This window comes from Exophiala oligosperma (genome assembly GCF_000835515.1).
Source record: "Exophiala oligosperma strain CBS 72588 unplaced genomic scaffold supercont1.1, whole genome shotgun sequence".
Lineage (NCBI taxonomy): Eukaryota > Fungi > Ascomycota > Eurotiomycetes > Chaetothyriales > Herpotrichiellaceae > Exophiala > Exophiala oligosperma.
This window is the reverse complement of record NW_015622818.1, coordinates 1,188,078-1,206,128: the sequence shown is the minus strand read 5'-3', so window position 1 is coordinate 1,206,128 and position 18,051 is coordinate 1,188,078. Positions and strand designations below refer to the sequence as shown.

Below are 18,051 nucleotides of genomic sequence, written 5' to 3'. Positions count from 1 at the left end.
ATTTCCTGTTTCTCACCGTGACTTGGGACTTTCAGGAGTCCGTTGAGACAACTCATGTGGACTGACAATCTTCGATTGCAACCAAGTTGCGACTACGCTTCTCTCCAGCAACAGCTTTGGCCGAAACACTGGTAAACGGAGGAATCCGTTTCAATGATGCGTCGATGACAATTGGCTGGTCGTACCACTACCCTCCACCGGACCTGCATCTTCTTAAGGAGCTCCTGGGCATCTTTTCTTATTCTTTTCTTGTTCCCGTAGCCAATTTCTGTCTGTAGTTTCGTTCATTTCGATAGAGAGTGTGCCTGGGATACAAATACTGCCTCGGGGGCTTTGTGTCGATGGCTCCCAGCATTATCGCAAACGACGTCAGAGTCGAAAATGGCGACCACGCGACGAGCCACACCAATGGGACCAACGTCTGGCAGCCAGTGTCTCTGCCCAAGGACGACGACAATCGTCTACTACGCGCCCCAATTCATTTGTATTCCACAAGTTTAGATGAAGTGCACGATCTTGTCTGTGTGGGATTCGGACCAGCGTCACTTGCGATTGCTGTTGCGCTCAATGACCTACTCGAGGCTCAGGGTCACGGACAAGACCTACATATCAGCCCCAAGGTGCGATTCCTTGAACGACAGAGTACGTTTAAGTGGCATGCCGGTATGCTGCTTCCGGGAGCGAGAATGCAGATTTCTTTCCTTAAAGATCTTGCCACACTTCGAGATCCCTGCAGCTATTTCACCTTTCTCAACTATCTGAAGCAGCACAACAGACTGGTCCAGTTTTCTAATCTGGGGACATTTCTGCCTTCCCGTCTGGAATTTGACGACTATCTCCAATGGGCCGCGTCACACTTTGATGATGTCGTCGAATACGGACAAGATGTTGAATCTATACATCCACGGAGACTTGCCGGCACAGATAAATACGACTGCTTCGAGGTAGTCTCGCGTAACCTCTCCACCGGACGCACCAGCACGTTCTTCGCTCGAAACGTTGTTATTGCTGCAGGTGGTCGGGCATCGAGACCTCCTCAATTCCCGACCTACCACGACAAAATTCTGCACTCGTCGGAATACAATACGAGGATCGAGCAAGTGTTGCCGGACAAGGAACGACCTTATCGTATAGCAGTCATGGGCGGCGGCCAAAGTGGCGCCGAGGTATTCAATGATCTACAGGCTCGATACCCCAATGCAAGCACCCGATTGATTTTCCGCGATACCGCCCTGCGTCCCAGCGACGACTCTCCGTTTGTGAACGAAGTCTTCAACCCAGAGGCGGTAGACACTTTCTTCGACCAGCCGGACGACTTCCGCAGCGCCACCCTGAAGAAGAACAAGGCCACGAACTATAGTGTGGTTCGACTTGAGCTGATCGAAAAATTATATGATGACCTTTACTTGCAAGGGATCAAGCAGCCGGACCGGACAATGTGGCAACACCAGGTACTGTCTTCAAGGGACATTACCGAGGTAGTGGATGACAAGGCGACTGGGGGTTTGATACTTACCTTGACCAACTTAGAGCCACTCAGCAACCGCTCGACAGAGAATTTGCCTGTTGATGCGATAATTTTGGCGACTGGCTATCGCCGCGATGCTCATATCGACATGCTCCGAGACTGCCAAAGCATTAACGCGAATCGAAACGGCCATTGGCAGCCAGGGCGGGACTATGGGTTGAAGTTGGATCCCCACAGCGTGGATGAAGGGATGGGGATATGGTTGCAGGGGTGTAACGAAGGTACTCATGGACTTTCAGATTCATTGCTATCAATTGTGTCGACAAGGGGTGGAGAGCTGGTGGACTCCATCTTTAGCAAAGAGTTGAACCTCAGTGGACATTAAATGATGTTTGGATGGTTGGTACTCCGTATGATGAAACGAATTTGCCTTTTGAGCTGTGGCTGGCCTAAAGTAGTACCTTATGGTCTCGGTCCTGCTCTGTCCTGAACCACCCTGTGATCATTGAGCTTTGGGGGTCTGCATGACTTTCCCTCTGAGGATTCGGAACAATAACATCCCATCATCTAGAACCGGTAAAGCCGCTGGCGACGCATATGCACCCAGCGACGTGCATGCAACGCACCTTTTCCCTGCCCGTAAGGATGCGGAGGGCCCAATGAGTGAGTTGCATTAGGCACTGGCGGGAAGAAACGAATCCTCTCGTACGCTTCTCATAAGCCACCTCCGCAAAAAGTGCGAGAAGGAGAAGCGGAGAAGCTTGTCACAGCCATAGTTGGTGTTACAAGTACGAGTAGTGGATAGTGGTTGGTGGTGGTGTTGATGACCATGCGTCCCGAGTCTTCGGGGTAAGGGACCTATGTAAGGCAGGCTTCATGCCCTCTCAACTCAAGTCTTGTTTATCACTCGGCTCTTTCTGAATTATATCCGTATACACAACGCATATTTCTGATTTCCTGGCGGAGGATTCCGATAAGTTTGAGCCTGAGCCTGACCCTTGGGATCCTCTTCTGCTCCAAGGATTGTGCGCCACCACGAAACTTGTGCCTCGGCATTTGAATTGCCTGCAGCCGGTCAATCCTCGTTCCATGAGCAACGCAACCGAGAAGCTCATCCATACGACTTTTTTTTTCATCAAACAAGAAAGACTCCTCCAGACGAATCGCCGCGCTCTTGGTCATCGGAGTATGCAGATATTGGTGGTCGATTGTTAAAGCACCATGAGCCTCAAACACGAGCTCGAGCACCCAAAGAAACGCCGTAGGCGTGAGATTTCCCGACGACCATTGTCGGCTCGTCTGGCATTCGATGACAGTGTCAAGGGAAATGCTGCTTTTGTACCACAGGGGCTCTGGACTCAGCTCGCAGGTGCCGACGAAGGCAAGTACTTGCTCTTTCAGTTGTCCATTCTTAAGAAGTTGTACTAATGAAACCATCGTGTACAGACCTTGTCTCTCCTGCATTCGTAGCCCTCACTCCGTGGTCCCCTTTGCACACCGAGCTGCAGGAGTCAATATGGACGATCCTGCCTGTACAAGAGAATGCCTCACAGCCTGAGCATGAGCCCGCTGGACAACCCGATGTAATCAGACTCGCTCCCACAGCTTTCGCTTGCCAGTCGCTTCTCAAAACATACACTGCCATCGATCGCGACCGTCATCCCGGACATGTCCCCAAGTCGATAGAAGTGCGTGTCATCCCGACGAAGCCTCTTACACTCGAGACGATATACGTATCGGTTGAGAAAGATCTACTTCAAAAGGTGGACGATATTCAGGCAAAATTCGGGGGTGGCTTCCAATATGGAAAGACTTCCAGAAAGTCAACTATGGCGAATGGAGTTCTGCAGAACGTCCCTGCACACATGTCTCGTATGACGGCTCTTGTGCGAGAAGCATTCTCTCAGATACCCATCGTTCACTCTGGGGATGTGTTTTCCTTGCCGCTTCCCGCCCACCCCATTACCCACGTCCGACCGGCGCCTGCCATCGTTGTGGACTGCGAGCCTGTCTCCCAAGGACGAATATCCGAGAAGACCAAAATAGTATTGATTCAGAGCGGCTCGTCTCAAGAGAAGGCCTTGAAGAAGCTAGCACCAGTGCAGCCCATTATTGAAGAGTCATTGGAAGACACCGCGGAGGACACGTCAAACGATCAGTTCTTCTCTGCCGCCGAGGACAGGCAGACAGAAACTGGATCCGATTCTGGTGACATATCTGACGAGCATTCTGAAAGTGATGACGCGGCACAAGACAACAGCGATGAGGATTCCGACTCGATGGACGACATGATTTCCCTCAGTGCACCAGGCCTGCCTCCTCAGCAGGCCGGGACCCTGTCAGCAATGACTGCTGCCACACCACGACCCGGCGGGAAAAGGGCCAGTGGGATGCATACTCCTGGGTCTCTGTACTCGAGTTTCACCTCGACCACCGCAAGAGCCGGCAACCGACCAGGAAAAGTCTTCCGAACCGAGGCTCTGCTGCGCAAAGTTCCCGTCGAACTGATGCATCCAAAACCCAGTTTAGACGAAGACGAGGAGTCCTTTGTTTTTATTGACACGAGCATCTTGGCCAAAATTGGATGTTTCTCTGGCGATTGGGTGAGGATCGAAGTGGCGAAAAATGTGAGTCTGCATGGCTTCGCACCTTCGGTCATGAAGTCTCTCAGCGGTCTCGCAGGCGAAGAGGAATCAGATTGGCGAACAGTGAGGGTTTTCGGCATCTCAGGCCTATCAAACCAGCAGCCACGATATGCGGTCGACAAGAAAGGCGACAGAAGGTCAAGTCTTTCTCAAAGAGATTTAATGATGCCTCTGTCGCCCGCCATCTACCTTTCGCCAATTTTGCTTGCCAACTTGGGTAATGCACAGTTCGTCAAAGTAGGAGCTTTACCATCACCACCCAAAACTTCACAGCTGCCACGATCTGGGACTCCCAAGTCGCCTCCCTTAGCCAAAGAGGTGCAATTCTCGAAGATTGCCGACCCGATAACGACTAATCCATCCTTACAATCCACGCTGTTCTCCTCCCTCAAACATTACCTAGAATCCAAAAAGCGCAAGTTAAAGAAGGGAGACTTGATCGCGGTACCTGTGGATCAAGAGTTGGGAAAAGTCACATCCTCCCCAGCATCGGACGAGAAGGAAGGAGATGATGAAACTATCGCAAAGCTTAACGCTCCAAGTCCAACTGGGTCTCGTCGCTTCGCATTGGCTTGGTTTTGCGTCGAGTCAATTGAGATTGAACAGAATGATGGAGCTCACGAGCGAGACGAAACTGCATGGGGAGGTGTTGCTACTCTTGATACCTCTCTTGCTCATGTCTCACAGAGCGGCAATAGTGTTCGATCCGTGTCATATTCAACTGATACTTGGACCCGGTACTGGTTTGGCATACAGAGGCTTAGGCGTGGAGTCACGCACAAGGTCGACCACATTTCCACAGCGGCCGACATTCCTCCATCGGAGAGGCTACCCTTGGAGAAGAAACTATCAGGGTTAATGTCGGCTGCTGTGAGCAATCGTGCGGTGAGCCTAGGCCTTCCCCCTCTAGTGATACTCCTTCATTCGACACAACGCCAGTCAGGCAAATCTTACATTGCCAATTCAGCTTGTTCAGCTTGTGGGATGCATACTTTTCCTATATCTGCACACGATCTGCTTTCAGAGAATGCTTCAACGACTGGTGGTGGTGATGTCAAGACCGAAGCCTTACTGAGGACGCGTGCCGAACGTGCTCTTTCTGGAGGCTATCAACAAACTGCGCTCTTAATCCAGCATATCGATGCTTTGACGGCAGATCGAATGGTGCCCACACTCCAAGAGATCATTTCCTGGTCCCGTGTCTTGATTGCGACAACATCCAAAATTGACGACATACCTCAAGGTATCCGAAGTCTATTCACCCACGAGTTTGAAGTGGCAGCACCGGACGAGGCTGCAAGAGAAGTTATTCTACGAAATACATGTGTCGCTGACTCTACGCCTCTGTCAAGCACTGTTAACCTCAAAACTGTAGCGCTTCAAACCGCTGCACTAGTGGCCGGCGACCTTCTTGATGTTGTCAATCGTGCTTCACTTGCGCGGCAATCCCGACTCCTTTCGCTTGCAGATTCTCAATCTTGTGGTCTCTCAGATATCTACCTCGCTGGAGGTGATGCCGCTGCATATCTCCTCTCTTCTGACTTTAACCGTGCGATTGCTGCTGCTCGAGCTACCTTCTCCGACGCGATTGGTGCACCTAAAATCCCGACAGTCACGTGGGCCGATGTTGGTGGTCTATCTTCGCAGAAGGATGCTATCATGGAAACAATCTCGCTTCCTCTCACACATCCAGAACTGTTTGCAAATGGCATCCGGAAACGATCTGGAATATTATTCTACGGTCCTCCTGGAACCGGAAAGACTTTACTTGCCAAGGCGATCGCCACAGAATTCAGTCTCAACTTCTTCAGCGTCAAAGGGCCTGAGCTGCTGAACATGTACATTGGTGAATCTGAAGCAAATGTTCGCCGAGTCTTTCAGCGCGCCAGGGATGCACGCCCCTGTGTCGTCTTCTTTGACGAGCTTGACTCAGTGGCTCCCAAACGTGGAAACCAAGGCGATAGTGGTGGAGTGATGGACCGGATTGTGTCACAACTTCTCGCCGAACTGGATGGGATGTCGAGCGGTGGTGGTGGTGAGGATGAAGATGGCAACTCAACGTCAAACGCAGGAGGGGTGTTTGTCATCGGTGCTACCAACAGACCTGATATTCTTGACCCAGCTTTACTCCGACCTGGCCGATTTGACAAGATGTTGTACCTCGGAGTGGCAGACTCCCATGATCAACAACTAACCATCCTCAAAGCTCTCACACGGAAATTTACACTTGCGCCAGATGTTGACCTCTTGCGTGTTGCCAGCCGACTACCTTTTACGTATACAGGTGCCGATCTGTATGCATTGTGCAGTGACGCTATGCTTAAAGCCATCACACGGAAGACACACGCCGTCGATGAAAAAGTTCAGCAGATCAGCAAAATACGTGGCGAGGCTATCAGTACAGGATACTTCTTCGACCATCTGGCCACGGATGAGGACGTGCAGGTTGTTGTGGCCGAAGAGGACTTCGTTGCTGCACAGAACGAGCTCGTTGGTAGTGTGAGCAAGAAAGAACTGGAACATTTCGAACGGATTCGTGGTTTGTTCGAGGAGCAAGACATCACCGTCGTTCCTAAAGACGGGAACGACACCAACGGCGTTCCTGCAGGGGTCAGAAAGGCAGAAGAAGCGAGATTATCCATGCGACCTCCACAGCGCCCGCCTCCCCCGATCCCAGTTGGAGAGGATCGGTCAAGTTTTGGACAGGCTACGCAACAGACGGTACCAAATAAAGGCAAAGGCAAGCAAAGAACAAACGCGTCGTCGAATGTTAGCTCTTATCCCGCAAACACAAACACATACAAGCAAGCCGCGAGAATTGGGAATCCTGACTCTGGCAATTCTTCGGACGCAGATGATGATTATGGAGTGAGCATGTCTCATTTGAACGGATCAGCTGTCAATGGCATTACGGGGGGCGACATCAAAGGCAAAGGGAAGAGTGTACGGAACGAAAACTTGACACCTACGGGGGTGCCGGATGGATTTCTCGATGATGTGGAAGGTGACGATGAGGGCTTGTATGATGACTGAAGTAATGAGGTGAAAAGATACGACCCCCTTTTTTGATGGAAGCGATGATACATTACAATAAGCTTCTCTTTTTGCCTTGTTTTGGGCGACACTGACATAGTTTGAACTGCCGAGCGGGAGAAAGAGCAACTACAATTTTTGGTCTGGGGCACATCTTACATATTCCAAGTAGAATAGTCGTGTCGTCTTGTGGGCGCAAATAAGGAGGGAGGGAAAAGCATTGAGCATGAACTATTCTACTTGAGCAGAGCACATCAGGACTATCTTGGTTATTCTTGTCATCCTTTCCTGACCGTTGTGTGTATACTCGTCTATGTGAACAGACTTGATCACAACAGCTCCCTCCTAACTTGGTCGACAAACTTGTATCCTATACTGTTAGAATTACTCCGTATTCTGTTCGACTTTGATCCACGATGAAAACTGACGAGCATCGGATTCCAAAATACTTAATTTTGCCTGGGTTCTGGTCATGGCATGCATGGAACGCCACTTTAAACGCCGTGAGAAGGCTCTACAGCCACAACCATATTCCCCATATGCCAGCAATATACTCGCCTGTTCTTGGTCAAAGGTGTGGATATCAGGCTGTCGCTGAGTCCAAGTCTCTTATTTGAAAAGACACATCATATTCAACATTCATCGCTAGTGCCGAGCGCGTCCTAGCTGTCACCTTTTGTCAAGAGCTCGTATTGCTCTCTCGAGGTGGCATGGTTTATTGGTTCTCCTCGTCTCTGAATTGTTTGCTCTGCGGTATGTATACCCTTGTCCGTAGCCTTTACTACTTATGTAAGCTAGCCGCGGGACCGAGAGAACAAAATCCCGAGCCCCCGAGCCCCCGAGCCCCCGAGCCCTCGAGAGTCCGGGGCAATACCACCGGAATTCCGCCTCTTCAGGACTTTTGCTCCTCAGTCCACCCATTCAAAGACCCGTTCGAGATTCTATCACGATCATATCCGTGGTCGATCTTGGAGAGTGTACATTGACGTCCTGATTCTACATCGGGTCAACTCGTATCAGCTGTACATTTCCAAGCTTCCTGCGCAAAACCGACCAACACGAAGCCACCCGACCATATTAACAGTGACTTGGGAACTGTCCATCTCTGCACTTTCATTTTAGCAGCACAAGACTGATGGTATGCAGGTGCCTTATGCCTCTTGATGTAGGTATGTGCCGGCCTCGAACTCTGCGACACATGATTCGTCTGCAGGCTGGCTCTAACTAGGATAATTGTTGCTGAACCAAGCGCACAGGCGCTTCCTCGGAGCCCTTTGAGAATCTATCCTGTCCTCCATGAGTCAAAGGTTGAGGAAGGGCAGAGTGGGGGAGTGTGTACATGCTGCGTAGCGTAGGGAGCCATCTGGTCTTAGAGGCGATCTGCCATGTCCCCTGGCGCCTGTCTGAAACAGATACCTAGTCGAGAGGCAGGTTTGGCCGACTACTAGGGGGCCTGATTAGGCACTCGGTGCGGTGCTCAGGGAGCGTCCCCGGAGCGCTCAGTGATGCTCAGGCAAAAGCTCAGGTTGAAGCGACCCTTTGCTCGCCCGCCAAGGATCAAGCCATATATACAAATGGCACACGGGTTTTTCCTTCTCGAGTAATAGAGGTCCTGTAGGTATCGGTGCAAAAGTCCCGTGGTCCGCCCGAAAGATCTTGCGAGGCCTTCTACTAGTTCTTTCTTGTTGGAACGGAATAAGTGTACGGAGTACCAGTCCTGGAACTTGCTGTGTGTACGGAAGAAGCAAAGCCGGCCCCGCGTAGTCTATTGTGTGGTTGCTCTCGTTCTGGCAGAGACTTGACTCGGTCATCCAAATACCTGGAATTAATGCGGAGTACAGAGTACAACAACCTGTAGTTTGTAGTTTGTGCTCTGTCGTCTGTCGTCTGTATGGGTATTCCAACTTGATGGAGACTCAATTGAACGTGATCAGACTTGTTGGTCTCCTCCGTACATGGATACGGTCCTCCGTCCTCCGTATGGTAAAACAAACTGTGAGTTACTTCGTCTACATATGACTTTGGACGTGGATGATTTCGCTTACCGAGACCGGAAACAAACTCTCTTTTCATCCCCTTCTCGGTAAAGTCTTGTAGCGTCCACGGAGTACATAGGGAGTCGAACCAAAAGGTTAGGAAAAGCGTCCCAACGTCTCCAGTCTCCACGTTTCCCACTTCTTCTACCCTCGCCAGGTCCTTGCCCAGGTATAGCGGACTACCACGTACTCCCTACTCGTACAGTACAAGTACATGAGTGAGCGTACGGAGTACGGTATTTCCCATTCTCCTCCCGTCCTCGTCACCCTGGTACGAGTCGCCATTGTAACAGTGTTGTGGTTGTTGAACTGCCGGGATTGTGATAGTGATAACAAACCATGTTTTTACTAGAGTCATCACTAAAAGTGACACGAGGTTTCTGAAAAAGAACTTGGCGATTGATGGCGCAATAATCATCTCGTGTGCTTTACCTTCTCCGTCAAGGCTGTGTGTGACAAACAACGGGGAACACTCGGCAGTTCTTACACACTACGGAGATGTCTCTTGCTGAATACTCCGTACTTGGAAGAATGTTATTTTATAGCAATCACAAAAGCATGTTTGTCCTCGACACATCGTGAGCCTAGACCCACATCCTATCTAATATGCCATAGAATATGTATATGAAACAGAAGAAAAAAAATGATAGACCAAAGGAACTTAATCATGGCCAGTCGAAGAGAAAACACCCCCCCGTCCAAACCCTGCCCAACCCAATCTTGCTTCTAATATGTCGGGAATAGAAACGCCTTCACCTGTAACATGATATGTTGTATTCTCATTTCTCCCGCTTTTTGTTGACCAAAGGAAGAGCCGCCCCGGAAGAAATATACAAGAAAAATATTAACAAGCCGTATGCTTCATTTCCCGCCGCTTCCAAACTGCCCTGAAAAGACAGAGTCATCAAAGTCCTTGTCCTTCAACAATTATGAAATAAGATGGAGCCGAAAGAGATGTCCTGGCCTGCAGTCATGACTCGTTTCGACTCAAGAAATTATAAATACAGGGAATAATAACAATGAAAGGCAAAGGTTTTGTTTGTGCTCGTATCATCTGCCGCAAGAGAGCCATTAAATGCGATTAAAGTATGTTCGTAGGTAACTCGAAAATGAAGCTCCCTTGTTGATAGAATTGTAAAGGTAAAAAGCAAGATGTGACAAATTTTGACCACCCGTTTGGTCTGTCTGTTCGTCGTAACCATGGGTATCATCGTGTATACCGGTTTGGGTGTTCTATGGTCGTAGCTCGTAGAAGGAAGGAGTCAATGTCGCGAGTCGATAGCAATGAGGGATATTTCGGGAAAGTAGAGTTGACGCATAGAACGAAAGGTCAGTGGCGTCCATCGTCAGACTGAGGGAGGCCCAGATGGTCGACCTTCAGGGGATCGTTCTACCGGTCCTTCAAGATTTGGACTCTGATCTTGTTGTATGTCGCGTGACAATGCAGTCACGGCTTGAGCTCGTTCACTTGACCTGTGCAAAAGTCTGTCAGACGGACTTTGAGCGGCATCTGTACTCCTCTCGCCGACTGACTCCCCTGGTGATGCTCTGGGAGGTGCCGCAGCCTGCGAAGAAAAAGGTTCGTAACCTTCTCCTCGTCGCCGCGACTTTCGTTTGCCACTGGACGTCTCTTCCCTTGGCTCAGTACGTTGCACCACCGGCGTTTGTAAAGTCGGCGATGTTCCCGCGAGTGATTCTGACAGCGCCACAGGAGTTTCAGAGGGCCTAGGCTTCTTTGCCGGTCGCTTTTTGGGTTCGTACGTCTGCCCGACCAAAGCAAGTCTCCTTTCGCGTTCTTCAACCTCCTCCTTCGTCGGACGGCCGCGCTTCTTACGTCGTTCTATCCCGGTGTCAGGCGCGTACGGACCGAGAATGGTGAATCCCTCGGTCGCTGTGGTAGACGCCATCGGTGATTCTGTGGAACGCGGAGGTCGGGGTTTTATGCTACGATGTGTCGGCGGCTGAGGTTCTTGCCCGGACGCTGTTCTTCCTTGAATTGCGTGAGGATCAAATTGCTGAGGCGCAAAGGGTGCAACAGCCATCGAAGAGAAGGAGCGGGCGCCGGTGCCAGCCATCATGTCTTCATACGCTTTGCGACAAGCGTTCAGGGAGCGGCCTACTGATAAGTTAGCTCTCGTGATCACCAGACGTAGGAGAGAGTCGGCGACATCTTTACGCGACATAGGCGGCAACGCAGAGAGGCATCAGCCTTTTCCAGATGCGCGTAGGGTGCCTTCCGTCGTACTACGTACCTGGCGGCAATGTAATGTCGTTCCACATAGGCATAAGAGCATGGCTGTTTATGCTGTGTAGCAGAACTGCAGGAACATCCACCCCAGCGCCCTCGAGAATGTACGTCAACAAAGCCACTTTTTCGGCATTTGACCAGGGCGCATTAAACAAATTTGACATGGGGAGAGGTGGGAGGGCAGCGCAAACCGGCTGTCTAAGTGAACGGGCTGCATGTGACTGAGTTCAAGCGAATAGTGGCCAGTATATGGCACCAACGGGTTCGTTCATTCAAGGAACAAGGGAGCCGTGAATTATATGGTAGACTCGACGTTGTGAGCGAAAGGAAAGACAGAGGGTCGGCCGGTGGTTGTCTTCTGGGGGTTCTCTCTGAGCGATAGATTGGTCGCTCTCAGCGCACGGAGTGAGAACAAAAATTCCTGGCCTTGCTCGTTCGAGGCGCAGAGGAAACGATCAGCCATTGACGAAGAGCCACTGGGCACAGGACACTGGCAGATGATCAGGAGGTGCGGATAGGCCAATGTAGGTCGCAGCTGCAAGACATGCAACGGCGCGCTGTGAGTGGTCGGGTCGCGGCCATGGAGGAGGGTTTGGGATCTGAGGGTTGTCTGAGGCAAGGTTCCGTCCGGAGGCAGCTGCTTGCAGGGCGATTCTGGGTCATGGGAGATTTCAGTCATGAGCTGTTCGGCGTTCGCAGCTGCAGAATACAAAGCTAGAGCGGCTTGGTGGATGCGGGCGTTGAAATGGTAGTGGTTGGAATGGAGCTGCACGAGGATGTCAATGGTCAAGATCCTGTCTCCTGCAGCGTCCCAGTGTCTTTCAGGCTTAGCCGGTGAGGTCTTGGTGCTGTTGGTTCATGCTGTGCAGAAATTAAATGGAGCGACTTGATGATACGCGTCTCGACAAGTTTCGAGCAGGCAAGCTTCAAGCTCCGTTCCCCTGCAGCACGCGGCAGATTGCGAGAGATTGTTCGGTCGCATATTTCGCCTGGCCAAAAGTTGCGTCGAGTACGAGCGGCTCGCGAATCGTCGCAGGGTCGTTTTTTTTTTGATAGAGGAGAGTGGGTTCGAGGGCTGCACATCTCCCAATAGCGGCGCAACCCGTCGGGGGAGCCCTGGGTCGAATGGGAGGCTGGAAAGGCGTGTTTGGGCGTTCCTCCGCCACCGAATCAAAGCCCATAACACGCCCAAGCTTCGGTGCCCCAGCTGTGATCTCTCTCCATCCTCAACCCACCCATGCATCCATCACCATCTCAATCACCACCGCCATCGATGCTTGCTGGCCAACATCTTCGCCCCGGACGCAAGATTCCCTATTGCACCTCAGCCTTGTCTATAACCGAAGACGCAACAACACGCCTTGACTCGGACATGGCAGTTGGTGGCGGGATCAAGGTGTGAAGGTTCTTAGCATCTACTTCCTCGTTCTTTATGATGACGCAGTCTCCGGGACAATAACACAAGTGTAGGTGTCGAAACTTTGGTTTTTCGACTTCCGCCTCTTCCTCCTCTACCATCGTGTCTCCCGGCCAGCAAGACACTGTCGGCTTATATAGACTCCCTCGCGCTCTGACCGCTCCTTGCCGTTAGCTTTCGGCTACGCCAATGCAAGCCAGCGCATCTCCGATGACGGTATCGGGCAGTGATGCAGGACCACATTGCGCCCTACAAGAGCTTCACATCTTTCGAAGGCGGGAGCTAAAAACATATTCGCCTCACTCTAGTCAACATTCATACAAGTCGACAGATGCGCTAACATACTCACTGACTGGACACCGCACCTTGTTGCGGTCAGGTGCCCGATGACTTGCAGTCGCTTGTTCAGCTGCACCAGTTACCATTTCCGAGTTCCGCTTCGTGAACGGAGTGTCTGCTCCCTGTCACCACTACAACCCGAACACGTGGCGGCAGCTGATGGGCTTTTTACAGAAGTTCTTATAGAGCAGCTTCACGGCCTTTTATCTAATAGAGCTATCCGACTTTTCCACGGCTAGAGTCCTTGTAATAGAGGATGCTCTAGGAACACCGTGATACAAACATGAAACAGAAGCCTTCAAGACTTGGCACCTGCTTGACATACACGAGAAAGAGAGAAACGCAATATCATCTAGTCTTGCCATTGCTGTCTGGTATGGGCAGAAAAGGTAGGTGTGGGAATGTTGGGAGGTGGAAGTGTTTCAGGCAAAATTCTGAAACATCAGACATGTCTATCTCAAAATAAGAAACACAGAAACTGACACCACTCCTTCCGACATCGGGTCAACCTACACAGCAGAAGTAGTTGGATACAGGCTTCAGAACCTCGGAACCATATGGAGGACTGCTTCATGATGGCCTTCCTTTCCTCGGCTCGAGGGGGTGAAACAGAGAGATGCGACAAGACCTGTCACTTGGCCTAAACGATTTTACAGACGCACGAGATAACAGAAATATGCAGCATAGCCGATGTACTGCATTTTATTGTGTACGATATTTCGACGGCGTTGCAGTATTTTGTATGTCTCGGATGTGATTTTCTCCCGTGCCTCTGTTCTGTTCAGGACAAGTTTGGTGCCGATGCGCAAGCTGTTGTACGGACCAGTAGGTGTCAATACATTATGTCCCTGCAGATATACTTGCTCTGTCTATGATTGTAATAGAGGCCGCAGACGCTCGCGCTGCTGAACGATCACGATCACGTGCAAGGTCCGGCAAACTTTCCCGAGGAATGTAGATAGTAAACAACTGTTACTGAGATGCCACAAGTGCTGCCACATTTTGTATTCCTTTTCGACTTGGTGGCGGTGGAAATAACGATCAGAGATCTGATTTCGAAATGTCCCAATCTGCGCCTAACGCGCCGTCCGTCGTCGTGAATTCACAAAATAGCAGACAACAGGTCCCACTCAGAGACTATCTCAACGCGCGAGTCGCACCATTCCTGAAGAAAGCCATTACCGAAAGTCTGGGTGTCGAGTATGTAGCTGCTCACAGAGCCATTGGCCCGTGGCGTTCAAAAGATTTTTCTGACCTGACTTCAACGATTAGAGCAGAGTTCCCGCTGCAATGGCTCGGAGAATGCCTGATCCATCAATCGATCCTCTATGAGGGGAACCCTGACCGAACGAACATTCGCGAGCGCTTCCAGTACAGATTCGAAGATCCCAAGCCACAGGAGCAATCTGTCCAGCAGGAGCAGCAGCAACCGCCGTCGTCAGAAGCACCACCAGCACCTGAGCCACAGGCGGCCCAGGCGGAGGTGCCTCCTCATGCGCAACCAGAGGTCGCAATGAACGACGACGTGCCCACGGGCGGCGAGGAGGCTTCAACCGTTCCTGGATCGACTGCTGAACCCACGAGCTCCGCAGCTGAGGCTCCGGTTGTGAATGGAACATCAGAGCAGGCAGATACTACGGCACAGGAGACTCCAAAAGATGATGATACAGAGATGGGAGGCACATCATGAGAACATGTAACGCATACTTTGTACGGACATATAGCGACGGCGTTTGGTGATTTGCAAAATGATTGGTAGGGAAGAAATCCAACATCGATACCCCTGGGTGGCTGGACGGATTCGCAATACTGTACGGTTCAGAACTGAAGCTGCTACTGGCATGAAGCTAAGAAGATGCCCGGAAAACACAAAAAAAGAAGATCTTGTGGCTTGCACGAGGTATGCGAGAGGGAGGCTGCTTTCTCAGAAACATGTTTTCTATGTCGCGAGGCTACAAACCAAAATCAAAATGATAATATCGTTGATCAAACCAGCCTGTGTCGTGCAAAAGTTAGCATAGAAACTCGGTGCAGACGCTCGTAACTGTGCAACGGCTTCAGGTAGGTATAAACAAATCAGAAGTCCATTTAGATCATCGAAGAAGACCAGTTATGCAACCAGTATCTTCTGACATAAGAGGTACCAGAAATATTGAATATTTTGTGTTGTTTGTCATCATGAAAAAAAATACAGAAGGAAAGGGAGAGAATCGTGACAAGGCAAAGCATACATACCGGTATCAGGTCTGAAGAAGTGTTGCGCGGGAGACAGCTGCCGAGAATTGTAAAGTGAAGCTTGCTAGGCATGTTAATGTCGCATGTAAGACTGAAGATCTATCATGGCACAATTCATTTTCGTGCTCATGTGAAGAAGTCCTTCACAACAAGATAATCTTGAAGAAGTCTTAGGGTGCAAGTCTGAAAAAGTTCCCGTGTTTCGGGGTTGGACTGCCAAGACCACCGTTCTTGGCATTCGGCACAAGTCACACCTTTTCGAACTTCTTTTCAAAGCACCTGCGGAGAATTGATCGCAACGACGAACAGATTCTCGACAATCGACAACAGCAACCATGGGTCGTCTTCACAGCAAAGGAAAGGGTATCAGCGCCTCGGCCATCCCATACTCACGATCGGTGCCCACCTGGTTCAAGAGCACCCCCGAGACCGTGGTCGAGAACATCTGCAAACTCGCCAGAAAGGGTGCCACTCCTTCGCAGATTGGCGTCGTCCTCCGAGACAGCCATGGTGTTGCCCAAGTCAAGGTCGTCACCGGTAAGGAATCATCATCGCCCCTCAGGTGCTTGGGGTTTTATGGGAACAGCTGGGGCTAACGGTTTCGCGACACAGGTAACAAGATCCTAAGAATCCTCAAGTCTAACGGTATGCGCAAACCTCAACTCGTGCCTCCTTGAAAGAGAAAAATCCGAAAAAGAAGAAGAGGAAGAACAATTTCATGGTCAAATTTTTGGCTCGGAAACAAAATCAAAATTCCCGACATGCTTTTTTTTCTCTGCCAGGTGAAATTGGCACACACCAGAGCCTCTGAATTTTGGTCTCCTGAGACTGACAGAGTGACAAATAGGTCTTGCCCCCGAAGTTCCAGAAGATCTCTACATGTTGATCAAGAAGGTATGCGAAATTTCCACATGTTGACCCGGAGGCTCTGTACATGGTGACTGACTTCTGTTCATCAGGCCGTCGCTGTCCGCAAGCACCTCGAGCGCAACCGCAAGGACAAGGACTCCAAGTTCCGTCTCATTCTCATCGAATCCAGAATCCACCGCCTGAGCAGATACTACAAGACCGTCGGTGTCTTGCAACCCAACTGGAAGTACGAGAGCGCCACCGCAAGCACCCTTGTGGCATAAACGCGTCGTTCAAAGTGATGGGATAAGTAAAAGATGTGTCTGCGTGAGCATGCGTCGACAGGCTTTGCGGTTTTAAAAGGAGCATGAGGACTGGGGAGGTTCAGAAGAAGAAGAGTAGTTCTCATACGTCCAGACTGCGCAGACCCCATCGTGGGCGATTAGCCGTAGCTGGAGAGTTGCAAGGTCAATGACTCGAAAAATCAATAGATGAGGCAGCTATGCTCAATGTTACGATTTGCATGCCACCCAATTGGTTTTATGTCGTTCCATTCCTCAACGATCGTTGAATTCGACTGCAATCCACTATTACAGGACCTCTTCTGTGTGGTAGACCTTTTGTTTCCCGTCCCTCGTGCCATTATATCATATGAAAAAGGAGCAGCAAAGAAAGAACCACGAATGATCCAGGTACTAGCATTTCTCATATCGAACACGCGACTGTCGCCAATTCGAGCCCCGCCAATGCTATGATAGTCTGCCGCACATAGGTACCCAATCGCATAGACCTCGCCAATGCCGTGGTGAGTGATATGCTGATGACTTGGCATATCCTGGAATCAGCAATTATGAAAACGCAACATATTTCCCGAACCACTGTCGTGATGCACCTCGTACTCAGGTGTACAATTTTGACCTCCTGCATGCTGAAATGCGCGCCAACCCAGTGGGTATCTCGTGGAAACCAAGGTGAACGCCTTACATAAAATGCCGCTGAAGAGAGAATGGAGCTCTCGCCCACCCCCTTTGAATGTTGTTGTTATTTTCAACCACCTCGACTGGTACCGCCGGACTGTTGCAAAACCGCGATTTGCTTTCGGAGCTCGAGCCAGAAGTCCTTACCACCTGCCATGGCTCCCGCTTCGTGACGATATACGTCAGTTCTCATCGACATATGAAGGAAGCAACAACAATTGCACTTACGTTTTGCACCCCACGGGCTTTCTGGTTTGGTAGCTGGTGCCTTGGCATCCGGTTTGTATAAGAGCGCCTTCGCGTCGTAGCCCTGCCTTAACGTCGCCTCGACGGCACCAGAGTTGTAACCATTCATCGGGTTGTGATCGTCGGTTGGGGTGCTGGCGGTGTGGGACACGGAGCCATTCTGCATGCTGCCGGCGCTTCTGTTCACAGACGATCCCCCTCTTCCGCCTCTTCTGCCTTGTGAAGCGCCAGGAGTGCCATCTCGAGAGCCGCCAGATTGGCGCTGCTGATTGGCGCCCCGGGGGTCTAGTCCTCCTCTGCGGCCGCCTCCTCGATTCCTGAATTTAGTCATAGTGTAAGTCCAGCAATTCGGCAGATTTTAATGAGTTAGATGTGGACAGAATGTTGCTGCTGTGAGTATTGGAAGATGGAGAGTGTGTTGACTTACTCTTCAATGGCACTCATCTCTCATCTGTGAAATATACGTGGCAGGGTGGAAAGCCAGTCGTACCTGCGCAATTCACTGTGACTTGCGCCTGTAGCGGAGTTGGCGAGCGCAGGTCGCAGGCCCCAGATGCC

The 18,051-nt window shown here is 50.7% G+C and overlaps 7 protein-coding genes across 7 annotated transcripts; 4 read left to right on the top strand and 3 right to left on the bottom strand.

Moving 5' to 3' along the window:
- The first annotated feature begins 15 nt into the window (after window positions 1-15).
- Window positions 16-2,402, top strand: PV06_00415 (uncharacterized protein). Its single transcript, XM_016400913.1, has one exon. It carries the CDS (start codon window positions 342-344, stop codon window positions 1,851-1,853), a length of 1,512 nt encoding a protein of 503 aa, XP_016267966.1. The 5' UTR covers window positions 16-341; the 3' UTR covers window positions 1,854-2,402.
- Window positions 2,398-7,407, top strand: PV06_00414 (uncharacterized protein). Its single transcript, XM_016400912.1, has 2 exons — window positions 2,398-2,849; window positions 2,915-7,407. Exons 1-2 carry the CDS (start codon window positions 2,690-2,692, stop codon window positions 7,144-7,146), a joined length of 4,392 nt encoding a protein of 1,463 aa, XP_016267965.1. The 5' UTR covers window positions 2,398-2,689; the 3' UTR covers window positions 7,147-7,407.
- Window positions 7,408-8,562: 1,155 nt separating this feature from the next.
- On the bottom strand, window positions 8,563-9,325 carry PV06_00413 (uncharacterized protein). Its single transcript, XM_016400911.1, has 2 exons — window positions 9,192-9,325; window positions 8,563-9,120 (listed from the first exon to the last, which is right to left on the bottom strand). The coding sequence occupies exon 2, from the start codon at window positions 8,955-8,957 to the stop codon at window positions 8,646-8,648; it is 312 nt and encodes a 103-aa protein (XP_016267964.1). The 5' UTR covers window positions 8,958-9,120; window positions 9,192-9,325; the 3' UTR covers window positions 8,563-8,645.
- A 383-nt stretch (window positions 9,326-9,708) lies between these two features.
- On the bottom strand, window positions 9,709-12,481 carry PV06_00412 (uncharacterized protein). The gene is made up of 2 exons (XM_016400910.1): window positions 11,435-12,481; window positions 9,709-11,298 (listed from the first exon to the last, which is right to left on the bottom strand). Exons 1-2 carry the CDS (start codon window positions 11,592-11,594, stop codon window positions 10,529-10,531), a joined length of 930 nt encoding a protein of 309 aa, XP_016267963.1. The 5' UTR covers window positions 11,595-12,481; the 3' UTR covers window positions 9,709-10,528.
- Window positions 12,482-14,206: 1,725 nt separating this feature from the next.
- On the top strand, window positions 14,207-15,146 carry PV06_00411 (uncharacterized protein). Its single transcript, XM_016400909.1, has 2 exons — window positions 14,207-14,386; window positions 14,459-15,146. Exons 1-2 carry the CDS (start codon window positions 14,247-14,249, stop codon window positions 14,874-14,876), a joined length of 558 nt encoding a protein of 185 aa, XP_016267962.1. The 5' UTR covers window positions 14,207-14,246; the 3' UTR covers window positions 14,877-15,146.
- A 562-nt stretch (window positions 15,147-15,708) lies between these two features.
- PV06_00410 (40S ribosomal protein S13) lies at window positions 15,709-16,802 on the top strand. Its single transcript, XM_016400908.1, has 4 exons — window positions 15,709-15,958; window positions 16,034-16,066; window positions 16,269-16,315; window positions 16,381-16,802. Exons 1-4 carry the CDS (start codon window positions 15,757-15,759, stop codon window positions 16,552-16,554), a joined length of 456 nt encoding a protein of 151 aa, XP_016267961.1. The 5' UTR covers window positions 15,709-15,756; the 3' UTR covers window positions 16,555-16,802.
- PV06_00409 (uncharacterized protein) lies at window positions 16,796-18,010 on the bottom strand. The gene is made up of 3 exons (XM_016400907.1): window positions 17,921-18,010; window positions 17,476-17,810; window positions 16,796-17,412 (listed from the first exon to the last, which is right to left on the bottom strand). The coding sequence occupies exons 1-3, from the start codon at window positions 17,935-17,937 to the stop codon at window positions 17,318-17,320; spliced, it is 447 nt and encodes a 148-aa protein (XP_016267960.1). The 5' UTR covers window positions 17,938-18,010; the 3' UTR covers window positions 16,796-17,317.
- Window positions 18,011-18,051: the final 41 nt, after the last annotated feature.

Coding starts and splice junctions, on each gene's coding strand:
- PV06_00415 (XM_016400913.1), top strand. CDS start 342: ATGGCTCCCAGCATTATCGCAAACGACGTCAGAGTCGAAAATGGCGAC.
- PV06_00414 (XM_016400912.1), top strand. CDS start 2,690: ATGAGCCTCAAACACGAGCTCGAGCACCCAAAGAAACGCCGTAGGCGT. Junction 2,850..2,914: donor GCTCGCAGGTGCCGACGAAG/GCAAGTACTTGC, acceptor CATCGTGTACAG/ACCTTGTCTCTCCTGCATTC.
- PV06_00413 (XM_016400911.1), bottom strand. CDS start 8,957: ATGACCGAGTCAAGTCTCTGCCAGAACGAGAGCAACCACACAATAGAC.
- PV06_00412 (XM_016400910.1), bottom strand. CDS start 11,594: ATGTCAAATTTGTTTAATGCGCCCTGGTCAAATGCCGAAAAAGTGGCT. Junction 11,299..11,434: donor CGACATTACATTGCCGCCAG/GTACGTAGTACG, acceptor ACTTATCAGTAG/GCCGCTCCCTGAACGCTTGT.
- PV06_00411 (XM_016400909.1), top strand. CDS start 14,247: ATGTCCCAATCTGCGCCTAACGCGCCGTCCGTCGTCGTGAATTCACAA. Junction 14,387..14,458: donor ACCGAAAGTCTGGGTGTCGA/GTATGTAGCTGC, acceptor TTCAACGATTAG/AGCAGAGTTCCCGCTGCAAT.
- PV06_00410 (XM_016400908.1), top strand. CDS start 15,757: ATGGGTCGTCTTCACAGCAAAGGAAAGGGTATCAGCGCCTCGGCCATC. Junction 16,067..16,268: donor AAGAATCCTCAAGTCTAACG/GTATGCGCAAAC, acceptor AGTGACAAATAG/GTCTTGCCCCCGAAGTTCCA. Junction 16,316..16,380: donor TCTACATGTTGATCAAGAAG/GTATGCGAAATT, acceptor TCTGTTCATCAG/GCCGTCGCTGTCCGCAAGCA.
- PV06_00409 (XM_016400907.1), bottom strand. Junction 17,413..17,475: donor AAGCCCGTGGGGTGCAAAAC/GTAAGTGCAATT, acceptor ATCGTCACGAAG/CGGGAGCCATGGCAGGTGGT.